Source organism: Chiloscyllium plagiosum, unplaced genomic scaffold, assembly GCF_037043375.1.
Source record: "Chiloscyllium plagiosum isolate Xiang-an unplaced genomic scaffold, Cpla_swu_hap1 HiC_scaffold_9, whole genome shotgun sequence".
Taxonomy (NCBI): Eukaryota; Metazoa; Chordata; class Chondrichthyes; order Orectolobiformes; family Hemiscylliidae; genus Chiloscyllium; species Chiloscyllium plagiosum.
Window position 1 is genome coordinate 4,656,753 of NW_028270147.1, and position 13,165 is coordinate 4,669,917.

Genomic DNA, 13,165 nt, shown 5'->3' on the forward strand with positions numbered 1-13,165 from the left:
GTTGTGGGAGTATGGAATGCATTGCCAGCAGCAGTTGTGGAAGTGAGGTCATTAGGGATATTTAAGAGACTGCTGGACATGCATATGGTCACAGAAGTTTGAGTGTTCGTACATTAGGTTTACCTTACATGAGGATCAATGGTCGGCACAACATCGTGGGCTGAAGGGCCTGTTCTGTGCTGTACTGTTCTATGTTCTAAATGTGTGGCTGAAGAGTTGGTGCAGGGGGCAGGGTTTCAGATTTGTGGATCACTTGGTTCTCTTCTGGGGAAGGTATGACCTGTACAAAAGGGACGGGTTACACCTGAACTCGAGGGGGACCAATATTCTTGTGGACAGGTTTGCCAGAGGTGTTGGGGAAGATTTAAACTAGGTTGAGGAGAGGGGGGTTGGTGGGAACCAGAGCGTCAGGTCAGAAGATGCAGCAGTTGGTGTAAAGGTCAATGCAGCGAGCAGAGAGACTGTGAGGAAGGGGAGACTAAAATGGCAAGAGGATGGGAGTCTGGGCAGAAGGAAGTGATGTAGAGACCAGAGCAAACATTAGAAAAGAAAAATTGGGCGACAGAATCATATGCAAAAGACAATGAGATTGTTAGATTCTAAAGGGACAGAGAGTATGAGGGCACTTTATCTGATTGCCTGTCATATTCAAAACAAACTTGTTGTTCAAATCACTATAAAGGGATATGATTTAGTAGGCATTACAGAAATGTAGTTGCAGGGTGGTGATGACTGGGAATTAAATATCCAAAGGTATCAGGTAATTAGGAAGGATAGGCATGGAAGGTGAGGGAGGTGGTGTCGCACTCTTAATTAAGGATGAGATTAGGAGAGATGATATAGCATCTAAGGAGCAAAATGTTGAATCCATTTGGGTGAAGATCAGGAATAGTAAGGGAAAGAAGTCCCTGGTGGGAGTAGTCTATAGGCCACCCAATAATAATGGGTGCGGTGCTGGAAAAGCACAGCAGGTCAGGCAGCATCCAAGGAGCAGGAGAATCGATGTTTCCTGATGAAGGGCTTATGCCCGAAACGTTGATTCTCCTGCTCCTCAGCTGCTGCCTGACCGGCTGTGCTTTTCCAGCACCACACTCTTCGACTCTGATCTCCAGCATCTGCAGTCCTCACTCTCTTCCCCCAATAATAGTGCAACAGTGGCATTGGCAATCAGTCAAGAAATATCTGATGCATGTATGAATAGAACGGCTGTAGCCATGGGGGACTTTAACATGAACATTGATTGGCTGAATCAAGTGGGTAGAGGCAGTATTGAAGAGGAGTTCATAGGAGTCATCCATGATAACTTTCTTGAACAGCGTGTTACTGAACCTACAAGGCAGCGTGTAATCTTAGGTCTGGTCCTGTGCAATGTGACAGGTAAATTAATGATTCATAGTTAAGGATCCTCTCAGAAAGAGCGATCACAGTATGATCGAATTTTGGATACAAAATGAGGATGAAATAATATCATTTAAAACCAGGGTGTTAGGCTTAAACAAGGGAGACAATAATGGGATGAGAAAGGAGTTGGCTAAATTAGACTAGGAACATAAGTTATATGGTGGGACGGTTGAGGAACAGTGGAGGACTGTCAAAGAGATTTTTCACAATGCTCAAGGAAAGTATATTCTGGTCAAAAACGAGGAAAGCCAGCCTTGGATAACCAAGGAAATACAGGAAGGCATTCAATTAAAAGCTTAGGCTTACAAAATAGCCAAGAGTAGTGGGAAACAGGGAGTTTGGGAAAACTTGAAAAAGCAGCAAAAAAACCACGAAGCAAGCCATAAAGAAAGGAAAGATAGATCATGAATGAAACTAGCACAGAATATAAAAACAGGTAAGAAAAAGTTTTATAAATATATAAAACAGGAAAGGGTGGCTAACATGATGAAGGTCTCTTGCAGGATGAGAAAGAGGAATTACTATTGGGTAATGCGGAAACAGCTGAGGCCTTGAATAACTATTTTGTGTCAGTCTTCACAGTGGTAAAGGTTGAAGAGTGTGGTGCTGGAAAAGCACAGCAGGTCAGGCAGCATCCGAGGAGTAGGAAGTCGACAGTTCAAGCATAAGCCCTTCATCAGGAATGAGGCTTGTGGGCCGAGGGGGCTGAGAGATAAATAGGAGGGGGGTGGGGCTGTGGGCAAGGTAGCTGTGAGTGCGATAGGTGGATGAAGGTGGGGGTTGATGGTAAGAGGTCAGAGAGGAAGGAGAGCAGATAGGTGGGGAGTCCAACTCCACTAAAGACATGTAGGACTTGGGCCTCCTCCATCACCATTCCCTTCCCACCCGACACCAGGAGGAAGAACACCTCAACTTCCGCTTTGGGACCCTCCAACCACACGGGATCAATGTCGATTTCATCAGTTTACTCATCTCCCCCCCACCCCCCACATTATCCCAGATCCAACCCTCCAGCTCAGCAACACCCTCATGACCTGTCCTACCTGACCATCTTCCTTCCCACCTATCCACTCCACCCTCCCCTCTGCCCTGTCACCATTACCCCCCACTTCCATCTACCTATTGCATTCTCAGCTATCTTACCCACCATCCCCCTCTCCGCCCTGCCCCACCCCTCCCATTTATCTCTCAGCCCCCCAGCCCACAAGCCTCATTCCTCATGAAGGGCTTCTGGTCGAAATGTCGAATCTCCTGCTCCTCGGATGCTGCCTGACCTGCTGTGCTTTTCCAGCACCGCACTCCCGACTCTGATCTCTAGCATCTGCAGTCCTCACTTTCTTCACCGTGCAAGATGTGTTTAATGTGCCAAAGAATGATGTTAAGGATATGATGGGAGTTGAGGATCTCAATTCAATTATTATCACTAAAGGGGTAGTGTTGAGCAAATTTGAGGGTCTCAAGGTAGGTAAGTCCCTGGTCCTGATGAATGCATCCCAGGCTGCTGAAAGAAATGGTGGAAGTTATAGTAGATGCGTTAGTGGTAATTTACCAAAATTCACTGGACTCTGGGCAGGTCCTGGCAGACTGGAAGACAAAGAATGTCACACTGCTTTTAAAAAAAGGGTGTAGGCAAAAGGCAGGTAACTGTAGGCCAGTTAGTTTAACATCTGTCATCAGGAAAATGCTGGAGGCTATCATTAAAGAAAAATAGTGAGACACTGGGGCAGCACGGTGGCTCAGTGGTTAGCGCTGCTGCCTCACAGTGCCAGGGACCCAGGTTCAATTCCAGCCTTGGGTGACTGTGTGGCATTCTCCCCGTGTCTGTGTGGGTTTCCTCCAGGTGCTCCGGTTTCCTCCCACAGTCCAAAGATGTGCAGTCTGGGTGAATTGGCCATGCTAAATTGCCCATAGTGTTCGGTATATTAGTCATAGGGAAATGGGTTCTGGGGGTTACTCTTCAGAGGGTCTGGGTGGACTTGTTGGGCTGAAGGGCCTGTTTCCACACTGTAGGGAATCTAATCTAATTGAATCTGGATGGAAAGTGTTCCATCAGACAGACACAGCATGGATTCAGGAAGGGAAGGTCATATTTGACAAACGTACTGGAGTTCTTTGAGGATGTAACAAGTGCAGTGGATGGAGGAAAACAGGTGGCTGTTGTATACTCGGATTTCCAGAAGGTGTTTGATAAGGTGCCGCATAAAAGACTCATGCATAAGAATGCATGGAGTTACAGGGAATGTACTAGCATGGATAGAGGACTGGTTAACTAATAGAAAACAGATAATTGGGATAAATTAGTGTTTCTGTAGTTGGAGATCAGTGGTGAGTGGGGTGCCAGAGGTTGCTCTTGGACCTGCAACTGTTCATGATGTATATAAATGATTTGGCAGAGTAGACTGAGTGTATTGTATCCAAGTTTGCCAATGACACTAAATTGAGTGGAAAAGCAGACTATGCAGAGAGTGTGGAGGGTCTGCAGAGAGATTTAGATAGGTTAAGTGAGTGGGCAAGGGTCTAGCAGATGGAGTACAATGCAGGTAAGTTTGTGGTTATCCACTTTGGAAATAAAAGTAATAGGTCAGAGTATTATTTAAATGGTGAAGGATTGCAGCATGCTGTTGTGCAGAGGGACTTAGGAGTATTCATACATGAATCACTAAAAGTTGATTTGCAGGTGCAACCAGTAATCAGGAAGCAAACGGAATATTAGGTTTCATTGCTACAGGGATTGACTTTAAGAGAAGGGAGGTTCTGCTGCACTTGTGCAAGATGTTAGTGAGGCCATACCTGGAATATTGTGCGTAGTTCTGGTCTCCTTACTTGAGGAAGGATATATTGGCTTTGGCGGCAGTGCAGAGTAGGTTCACCAGGTTGATTCCAAAGATGAGGGAATTACCCTATGAGGAGAGATTGAACCGCCTGGGAGTGTATTCGTGAGAATTTAGAAGAATGAGAGGGTATCTTATAGAAACATATAAAATTATGACAGGGATAGATAAGGTAGAGGCAGGCAAGTTGTTTCCACTGATGGGTGAGACTAGGACTGAGGGACATGGCCTCAAGGTTAGGGGGAGTAGATTTAGGACAGAGGTGAGGAGGATCTGCTTCTCCCAAAGAGTAATGAATCTATGGAATTCTTTGCCCAAGGAAGCAGTAGAGGCAGCTTCATTACATATATTCAAGACACAGTTGGATGGGTTTTTGAATGGTAGGGGAATTAAGGGTTATGGGGATAATGCAGATCAGAGGAGCTGAGACGATGGATAGATCAGCCACGATCTCAATGAATGGTGGAGCAGGTTCGATGGGCCAAATGGCCTACCCTTGCTTCTATTACAATGAGGGAGGGGATCTCTCAGACGGAGGGTAGAGAGAGGAACTGAGAAGGAGGGAGAATGGGAGAAGGAAGGAGAGAAGAAAGGGAGAATGGGCAGGAGAGGAAGAGTAGGGAGAGGGATGGCGGGAAGGTAGGAAAAGGTTGGAAAATGAGGAAGAGAAAAGAAGAGAGAGTGGGCAGAGGGTTGGGAAGGAGAGGGAGGAGGAGTGAAAGAAGGACGGAGAGAGGAGGAGGGACAGAGGAGAGAAGAGGGAGAGAGGGGAGAAGAGGGACAGGGGAGGGGATGGAGAGTCATAGAGTCATACAGCACGGAAACACACCCTTTGGTCCAGTCAGTCCATGTGATCAGAATCACAAACTAAACTGGTCCCATCTCCTGAGTTTGACCCATGTGCGCCCAAACCTTTCCCATTCATGTATTTATCCATATGTATTTAAACATTGTAGCTGTAGCCGCGTTCACTACTTTCTCTGGAAGTTCATTCCACACATGAACCACTCTGTGTAAAAATAGTTGCCCCTCCTGTTCTTTTGAAATCTTTCTTCTCTCTCCTTAAAAATCTACCCGTTCATCTTGAACTCCCCCACTGGGGAAAATGCCCTGGTTATTCACCTTATTGAGGGAGAGAGGAGGACGGGGGGGACAGGGGGTACAGGAAGAGGGAGAGAGGAGGGACAGGGGAGAGGGAGGGGGTACAGGGAAAGGGAGAGAGGGGGGGCAGGTAAGAGGGAGGGGGTACAGGGAGAGGGGGGGGACAGGGAAAGGGGGAGAGGAGTGACGGGGAGAGGGAGGGAGGACAAGGAGAGGGGAGAGAGAGAGGAGGAAAAGGGGAGAGAGGGGGGACAGGGAGAGGAAGAGAGGAGGGACGGGAAGAAGGAGGGAGGAGGAGAGGGGGAGTGGGGGAAGGGGAGAGGGAGGGGGGACGGGGAGAGGGAGATGGGGGATGGGGAGAGGGAAAGAGGGGGGACAGGGAAAGGGGGAGAGGAGTGACGGGGAGAGGGGAGGGAGGACAGGGAGAGGGGGAGAGAGAGGGGATGGGGAGAGGGACAGGGGAGGGGGGAGAGGAGGGGCAGGGGAGACGGAGGAGAGGGAGAGAGGGGGGACAGGGGAGAGGAGGGAGGGGGAGAGGGGGAGAGGGGAGACGGAGGAGAGGGAGAGAAAGCGTGTGTCTGAGGCATTGAGGATCAAGGAGGGAATGAGGGCGGAGTGAGAATCGGGGACGCGCAGGGCTGAGAGTGCGCGGTCACGCCAGCCTGTCAAAAAGGGGGTGAGTGAGAGCCAGAGACACAGACAGGGACAGAGCCAGAGACACAGAGACAGACAGGGACAGAGAGAAGGTGTCCCGGGCAGCAATGGCAGGTTCCCCCGCTCCTTACGCTCGCTACAATGTCGCTATCGTGCGGAATCTGGCGGATTCTCTGGCGGCTCAGGCGCTGCGGATGAACAAGGAGCAGGAGCAGAGTGTGGACATGGAGAAGGCTCGGCAGGAACACAAGGATTACACCGAAATCCTGCGCTCTGTCCTGGGCCTGGAGGTGGTGGAGCTGCCGGGGGACAGCAGCCTCCCGGACTGTGTGTTTGTGGAGGACACCGCGGTGGTGTGCGGAGATACGGCGTTACTGAGCCGGCCCGGGGCATCCAGCCGCCGCGCAGAGGTACCCTGCTCTCAGCATCCCCACCCCCACCCCCACCCCCACCCCCATCCCCATCCCCATCCCCATCTCCATCCCCACCCTCACCCTCATCCCCATCCCCACCCCATCCCCATCCCCATCCCATCCCCATCCCATCCCCATCCCCACCCCCACCCCCACCCCCATCCCCATCCCCATCCCCACCCTCATCCCCATCCCCACCCCCATCCCCACCCCCATCCCCATCCCCACCCCCACCCCCATCCCCATCCCCATCTCCATCCCCACCCTCACCCTCATCCCCATCCCCACCCCCATCCCCACCCCCATCCCCATCCCCATCCCCACCCACACCCCCACCCCATCCCCATCCCATCCCCATCCCATCCCCATCCCATCCCCATCCCCATCCCCATCCCCATCCCATCCCCATCCCCATCCCCATCCCCATCCCCATCCCCACCCTCACCCTCATCCCCATCCCCATCCCCATCCCCACCCTCACCCTCATCCCCATCCCCATCCCCATCCCCATCCCATCCCCATCCTCATCTCCACCCCCATCCCCATCCCCATCCCATCCCCATCCCCATCCCCATCCCCATCTCCATCTCCATCCCCATCCCCATCATCATCCCCATCCTCATCCCCATGCTCATCCCCATCCCCATCCCCACACTCATCCCCATCCCATCCCCATCCCCATCCCCATCCCCACCCTCATCCCCATCCCATCCTCTCCTCATCCTCACTCTCCATCCTTGCCCTTCCCCCTCACACTGCATCCTGCATGCATTCTCCTGTTAATCCCTCCATCCTGCATCTATCCAACATCATCCTCAATCCCTCCCTCCCTCTATCCTGTATCCCTTGCTCCATCCTTGGTCCCATTCTCTTTACCCATCTTCCGTTCCACCCTGCTGCACTGCCTTCACTTTCTTTCCCATTCCCTCCATCCTGTATCCCCTCTCCCTCTTCTGCCTTTTCTACTCCCTCTCCATTTCTCCCTGCCTTTTTCCTGCGGTTGCCCCATTCTTGCTCGCCCCACCTCCTCCCATGACCCCACCTCTCTTTTCATTCATTCATTGAAACAGAGAGCTGTGTGGGCTCCCATCACCCTTGAATTTTGACTTATTTCTTGCAAGTTGATGTAAAGCTGTTTGGTGGTTTTCACCTTCTCAATCCGTGCCCTCTATCTCTTCCCTGTCACTGTCACCTTACCCTGCTCACACTCTTCTTACCCTTACTAACTTGCACCCTCTCCCCCCTCTCTCACTCTGTATATAAGTTGCAAAATAATATGAACGATGTATCAATTCATTTGTAAACCTGATTGTTTAAGATAGCTATCCCTAACACTTTCTCAGGGAGTTAAATCAATGTTTACCTGACAATCCTCCTGCAACTCTGCACTTTGATCTTGTTAGATTTTGTTAACTTTCTATTGAAATTGAGTTAATTATTTCCCATTATATAGTGAATGCTTTTCAATTATTAACACAGTTTTGGTATTGAGTGAACGCGCAATTACTGATATGGTGTAGAATTAATTTAACATATTTCTGAGGCTCTGATTGCTTTGAAATTTAAAACCTGAAAGAGCCTATGATTGCTTCTATGAAATCATTCAATTTCAGCGAGGTAAAGGGCAGATAGTTACCGGGAATGACTTGGCCTTTAAAAAGGTAGCTGTTAAAGAAAGGTTACAATCTCATTGTGAAATTGTCGACTCTTGTTACAAACCTTTTGTCTTTGTGATGAAACTGCTGAAGATAGGGACCCACCTTTTCCCTGTTGTTGGGCATGAAGTGAAGCTGGGCATGATTCAAAATCCAGACCCTTAGCTTCTTTGAACAAAAAAAAACCCAAGGATACTGGAAACCTGGATCAATCAGAAATTGCTGGAGAAACTCAGCAGGATGTGGAAGCATCTGTGGAGAGAAGGCAATTAATATTTTGAATCTATTGAACTGAAAGGTTATGAGGAAGAGCCACTGGACTTGAGCTCTGCTTTCTCTCCATAGATGCTGCCAGACTGCTGAGTTTCTCCAGCAATTGCAGTTTTTGTTTCAGCTTCTTTATCCACACAGCAAGGCAGGCAGCATCAGGAGGGACAGGCAGGAGGCTGGGGGAACACAGCAAGGCAGGCAGCATCAGGAGGGACAGGCAGGAGGCTGGGGGAACACAGCAAGGCAGGCAGCATCAGGAGGGACAGGCAGGAGGCTGGGGGAACACAGCAAGGCAGGCAGCATCAGGAGGGACAGGCAGGAGGCTGGGGGGACACAGCAAGGCAGGCAGCATCAGGAGGGACAGGCAGGAGGCTGGGGGGACACAGCAAGGCAGGCAGCATCAGGAGGGACAGGCAGGAGGCTGGGGGAACACAGCAAGGCAGGCAGCATCAGGAGGGACAGGCAGGAGGCTGGGGGAACACAGCAAGCCAGGCAGCATCAGGAGGGACAGGCAGGAGGCTGGGGGAACACAGCATGGCAGGCAGCATCAGGAAGGACAGGCAGGAGGCTGGGGGAACACCGCAAGCCAGGCAGCATCAGGAGGGACAGGCAGGAGGCTGGGGAAACACAGCAAGGCAGGCAGCATCAGAAGGGACAGGCAGGAGGCTGGGGAAACACAGCAAGGCAGGCAGCATCAGGAGGGATGGGCAGGAGGCTGGGGAAACACAGCAAGGCAGGCAGCATCAGGAGGGACAGGCAGGAGGCTGGGGAAACACAGCAAGACAGGTAGCATCAGGAGGGACAGGCAGGAGGCTGGGGAAACACAGCAAGCCAGGCAGCATCAGGAGGGACAGGCAGGAGGCTGGGAGAACACAGCAAGCCAGGCAGCATCAGGAGGTAGAGAAGTCGACTATTTCAGGTGTAACCCTTCTTCAGGATTTCCCTAACTCCTGATGCTGTCTGGCTTGCTGTGTTCTTCCAGCCTCCAACCTGTCTACTTTCAATAGGATCATGGCTGATCCGGCATCCCTCATGTCCATTTTCCTGCCCTTTCCCCACAACTGATCAAGAATCTCTCTCTCAGCCTTAAATATCCACAAAGACTTTGCCTGTGCAGCTCTCTATGACAAGGAGTTCCAAAGACTCACAAACCTCTGAGAGAAGAAATTTCTCCTCATCTTCGTCTTAAACTGGTTGCCCTTTATTCTGAGACTGTGCCCCCAGTCCTAGACTCTCGCCCATGAGGAGAAACATTCTCTCAGCATTGACCCTGTCAAGCCCCTTAAGACTCCAATATGTTTCAATGAGATCACCTCTGACTCTTCTAAACTCCAGTGAGTAGAGCCCCAACCTGTTTATCGTTTGCTCATAAAACTATCCCTCCATACTGGGGATTATCCCAATGAGCCCTCTCTGACCTGCCTCCAATGAAGTGATATCTCTCCTTAAATAAGGGGGCATAACTGCTCACAGTGCCTCAGATGTGGTCTCTCCAGACCCTTGTACAGTTACAGTAAGACTTCTCTGCTCTTATACTCCAATCCCCTTGAAATAAGGCCAACATTCCATCAGCCTTTCTGATTACCTGCTGCCCCTGTGTGCTGACTTTCTGTGTTTCTGTGCACAAGTTCCCCTTTGCAGTTTTTCTCAACTTAGAATTTTATCACTCATGGGATAAGGGCATCACTGAATGTGCCAGCATTTATTGCCCATCCCTAATTGCCCAGAGGGCAGTTAAGAGTCAGCCCCATTGCTGTAGATAAAAACAATGACTGCAGATGCTGGGAACCAGATTCTGATTAGATTAGATTACATTACAGTGTGGAAACAGGCCCTTCGGCCCAACAAGTCCACACCGACCCGCCGAAGCGCAACCCACCCATACCCCTACATTTACCCCTGACAATTTAGTATGGCCAATTCACCTTCCCTACACATCTTTGGACTGTGGGAGGAAACCGGAGCACCCGGAGGAAACCCACGCAGACACAGGGAGAATGTGCAAACTCCACACAGTCAGTCGCCTGAGGCGGGAATTGAACCCGTGTCTCTGGCGCTGTGAGGCAGCGGTGCTAACCACTGTGCCACCGTGCTGCCCAACAACCCTGTCAACCTAGATTAGTGGTGCTGGAAAAGCACAGCAGTTGAGGCAGCATCCGAGGAGCAGTAAAATCGACATTTTGGGCAAAAGCCGTGCTGATGAAGGGCTTTTGCCCGAAACGTCGATTTTACTGCCCATTGCTGTAGGTCCGGAGTCACGTGTAGACCAGATCAGGTAAGGATGGCAGTTTCCTTCCCTAAAGGTCATTAGTGACCCAGATGGGTTTTTCCAACAATCGACATTGGATTCATGGTCATCATTAGACTGAAACCTCCAGAAATTTTTTATTGAGTTCAACTTCTACCATCTGCTGTAGTGGGATTCAAATCTAGGTCCCCAGGACATTATCTGGATCTCTGGCTTAATAGTCCAGTGATAATACCATGTGACCACCACCTTGTTTACTAATGCAATTCTGTTTTTGGTTTTCTCCTTTCCAAAATGAACAACTTCACATTTTCCCACAATAGATTCTATTTGCAAATTTGTTTACCCATTTGCTTAACCTATCAATATCTTTGCAAAAAAAAAACTGAAGGAACTACAGAAGCTGTAAATCCGAAACAAAAATGGAAATTGCTGGAAAAGCTCAGCAGGTCTGGCAGCATCTGTGGAGAGAAATCAGAGTTAATGTTTTAGGTCAAATGACCCTCCTTCAGAACTGTGCAATATCTCTCCTTCTCACAACCTGCCTGTCACCCAGTTTTAGTGTCATCTGCAAATTGGGCTACAGTCGATCCACTTCCTTCCTACAAGTCTTTCATATATATTGGAGACAGTTAGAACATAGAACATTACAGCGCAGTACAGGCCCTTCGGCCCTTGATGTTGCGCCGACCTATCATACCAATCTGAAGCCTATCCCACCTATACTATTCCATGTACGTCCATATGCTTGTCCAATGACAACATAAATGTACTTAAAGCTGGAGAATCTACTACCGTTGCAGGCAAAGTATTCCATACCCTTACTACTCCCTGAGTAAAGAAACTACCTCTGACATCTGTCCTATATCTATCACCCCTCAATTTAAAGCTATGCCCCTCATGCTCGCCATCACCATACTTGGAAAAAGGCTCTCCCTGTCCACCCTATCTAACCCTCTGATTATCTTATATGTCTCTATTAAGTCACCTCTCAACCTTCTTCTCTCTAACGAGAACAGCGTCAAGGCCCTCAGCCTTTCCACATAAGACCTTCCTTCCATACCAGGCAACATCCTAGTAAATCTCCTCTGAACCCTTTCCAAAGCTTCCACATCCTTCTTATAATGCGGCGACCAGAACTGTACACAATACTCCAAGTGCGGCCGCACTAGAGTTTTGTACAGCTGTAGCATAACCTCATGGTTCCGGAACTCGATCCCTCTATTAATAAAAGCTAAAACACTGTATGCCTTCTTAACAACCCTGTCAACCCGGGTGGCAACTTTTAAGGATCTGTGTACATGGACACCGAGATCTCTCTGCTCACCTACACTACCAAGAATCTTACCTTTAGCCCAGTACTTTGCATTCCGGTTACTCCGACCAAAGTGAATCACCTCACAATTTACTAACCCACCCTTCTATGCCCTCTTCCAGGTCATTTATAAAAATGATGAACAGCAGTGGACCCTTGCGGTACACCACTGGTAACCAGACCTCAGGATGAACATTTCCCATCAACCACCATCCTCTGTCTTCTTTCAGCAAGCCAACTACTGATCCAAACTGCTATGTCTCCCACAATCCCATTCCTCCGCATTTTGTACAATAGCCTACTGTGGGGAACCTTATCGAGCGCCTTGCTGAAATCCATATGCACCACATCAACCGGTTTACTCTCATCTACCTGTTTTGTCACCTTCTCAAAGAACTTAATAAGGTTTGTGAGGCACGACCTACCGTTCACAAAACCAAGCTGACTATCCCTAATCAAATTATTCTTTTCTATATGATTATAAATCCTATCTCTTATAACCTTTTCCAACACTTTACCAACAACTGAAGTAAGGCTCACTGGTCTATAATTACCAGGATTGTCTCTACCCCCCCTTCTTGAACAGGGGAACCACATTTGCTATCTTCCAGTCTTCTGGCACTATTCCTGTAGATGCCAAAGGCTCGGCAATCTCCTCCCTGGCTTCCCAGAGTTGCAGTCCCAACACTGATCTTTTTGAAAGCCCACTGGTCTCAGGTCACCAACCTGAAAAAGAACCCTTTATCCCCGCTCACTGTTTCCTGCCCATGAGCCAATTTTCTATCCATGCCAATATCCTACCTCCAGCAATATGGGCTCTTATGACTAACCACCAGTGAGATCAGTTGTTGAAAACCTTCTGAAAATCCAAATGCAACAGTTGTCTCTACCCACTCTGATTGAGAGTTCCTCAAAAAACTCTAATAAATTAGTCAAACACGATTTCCCTTTCATGAAGCCACGCTGACCCAGCTTGATTAGATTAGGATTTTCTGAATGTTCTGCTGTTATTTCCTTAATAATGACTCCAATATTTATCCAATAATAGATGTTAGGCTAATCAGCCTGTAGCTACCTGCTTTTTGACACCTCCCCCCCTTTTGAATAGGGGTGTCACGTCATCTGGTACTTCTCCAGAACCCAAGCATTTTTGGAAATTTATACCCAAGCATCCACTATCCCTGTATCTACCTTTAGGATTCTTTAGGCCCAGGAGAACAAAGCAGTTACAAAATATCTCTTTAGGAGCTTCACTGCTCTGGTCTAGCTCAATTTCA

General features: G+C 49.0%; 1 protein-coding gene across 2 annotated transcripts in view; it reads left to right on the forward strand.

Moving 5' to 3' along the window:
* ddah1 (dimethylarginine dimethylaminohydrolase 1) overlaps window positions 1-13,165 on the forward strand; it is a 137,938-nt gene that overhangs the window by 17,931 nt on the left and 106,842 nt on the right. Inside the window, exon 1 of one of the 2 annotated variants that reach the window (XM_087990353.1) lies at window positions 6,006-6,397. The exons of the other annotated variant lie outside the window; for it this stretch is intronic. Coding sequence (XP_087846479.1) covers window positions 6,095-6,397 — 303 coding nt within the window. The 5' untranslated portion in view covers window positions 6,006-6,094. Of the gene's footprint in view, window positions 1-6,005; window positions 6,398-13,165 lie in introns of those variants that run through there. 2 annotated transcript variants of the gene reach the window in all.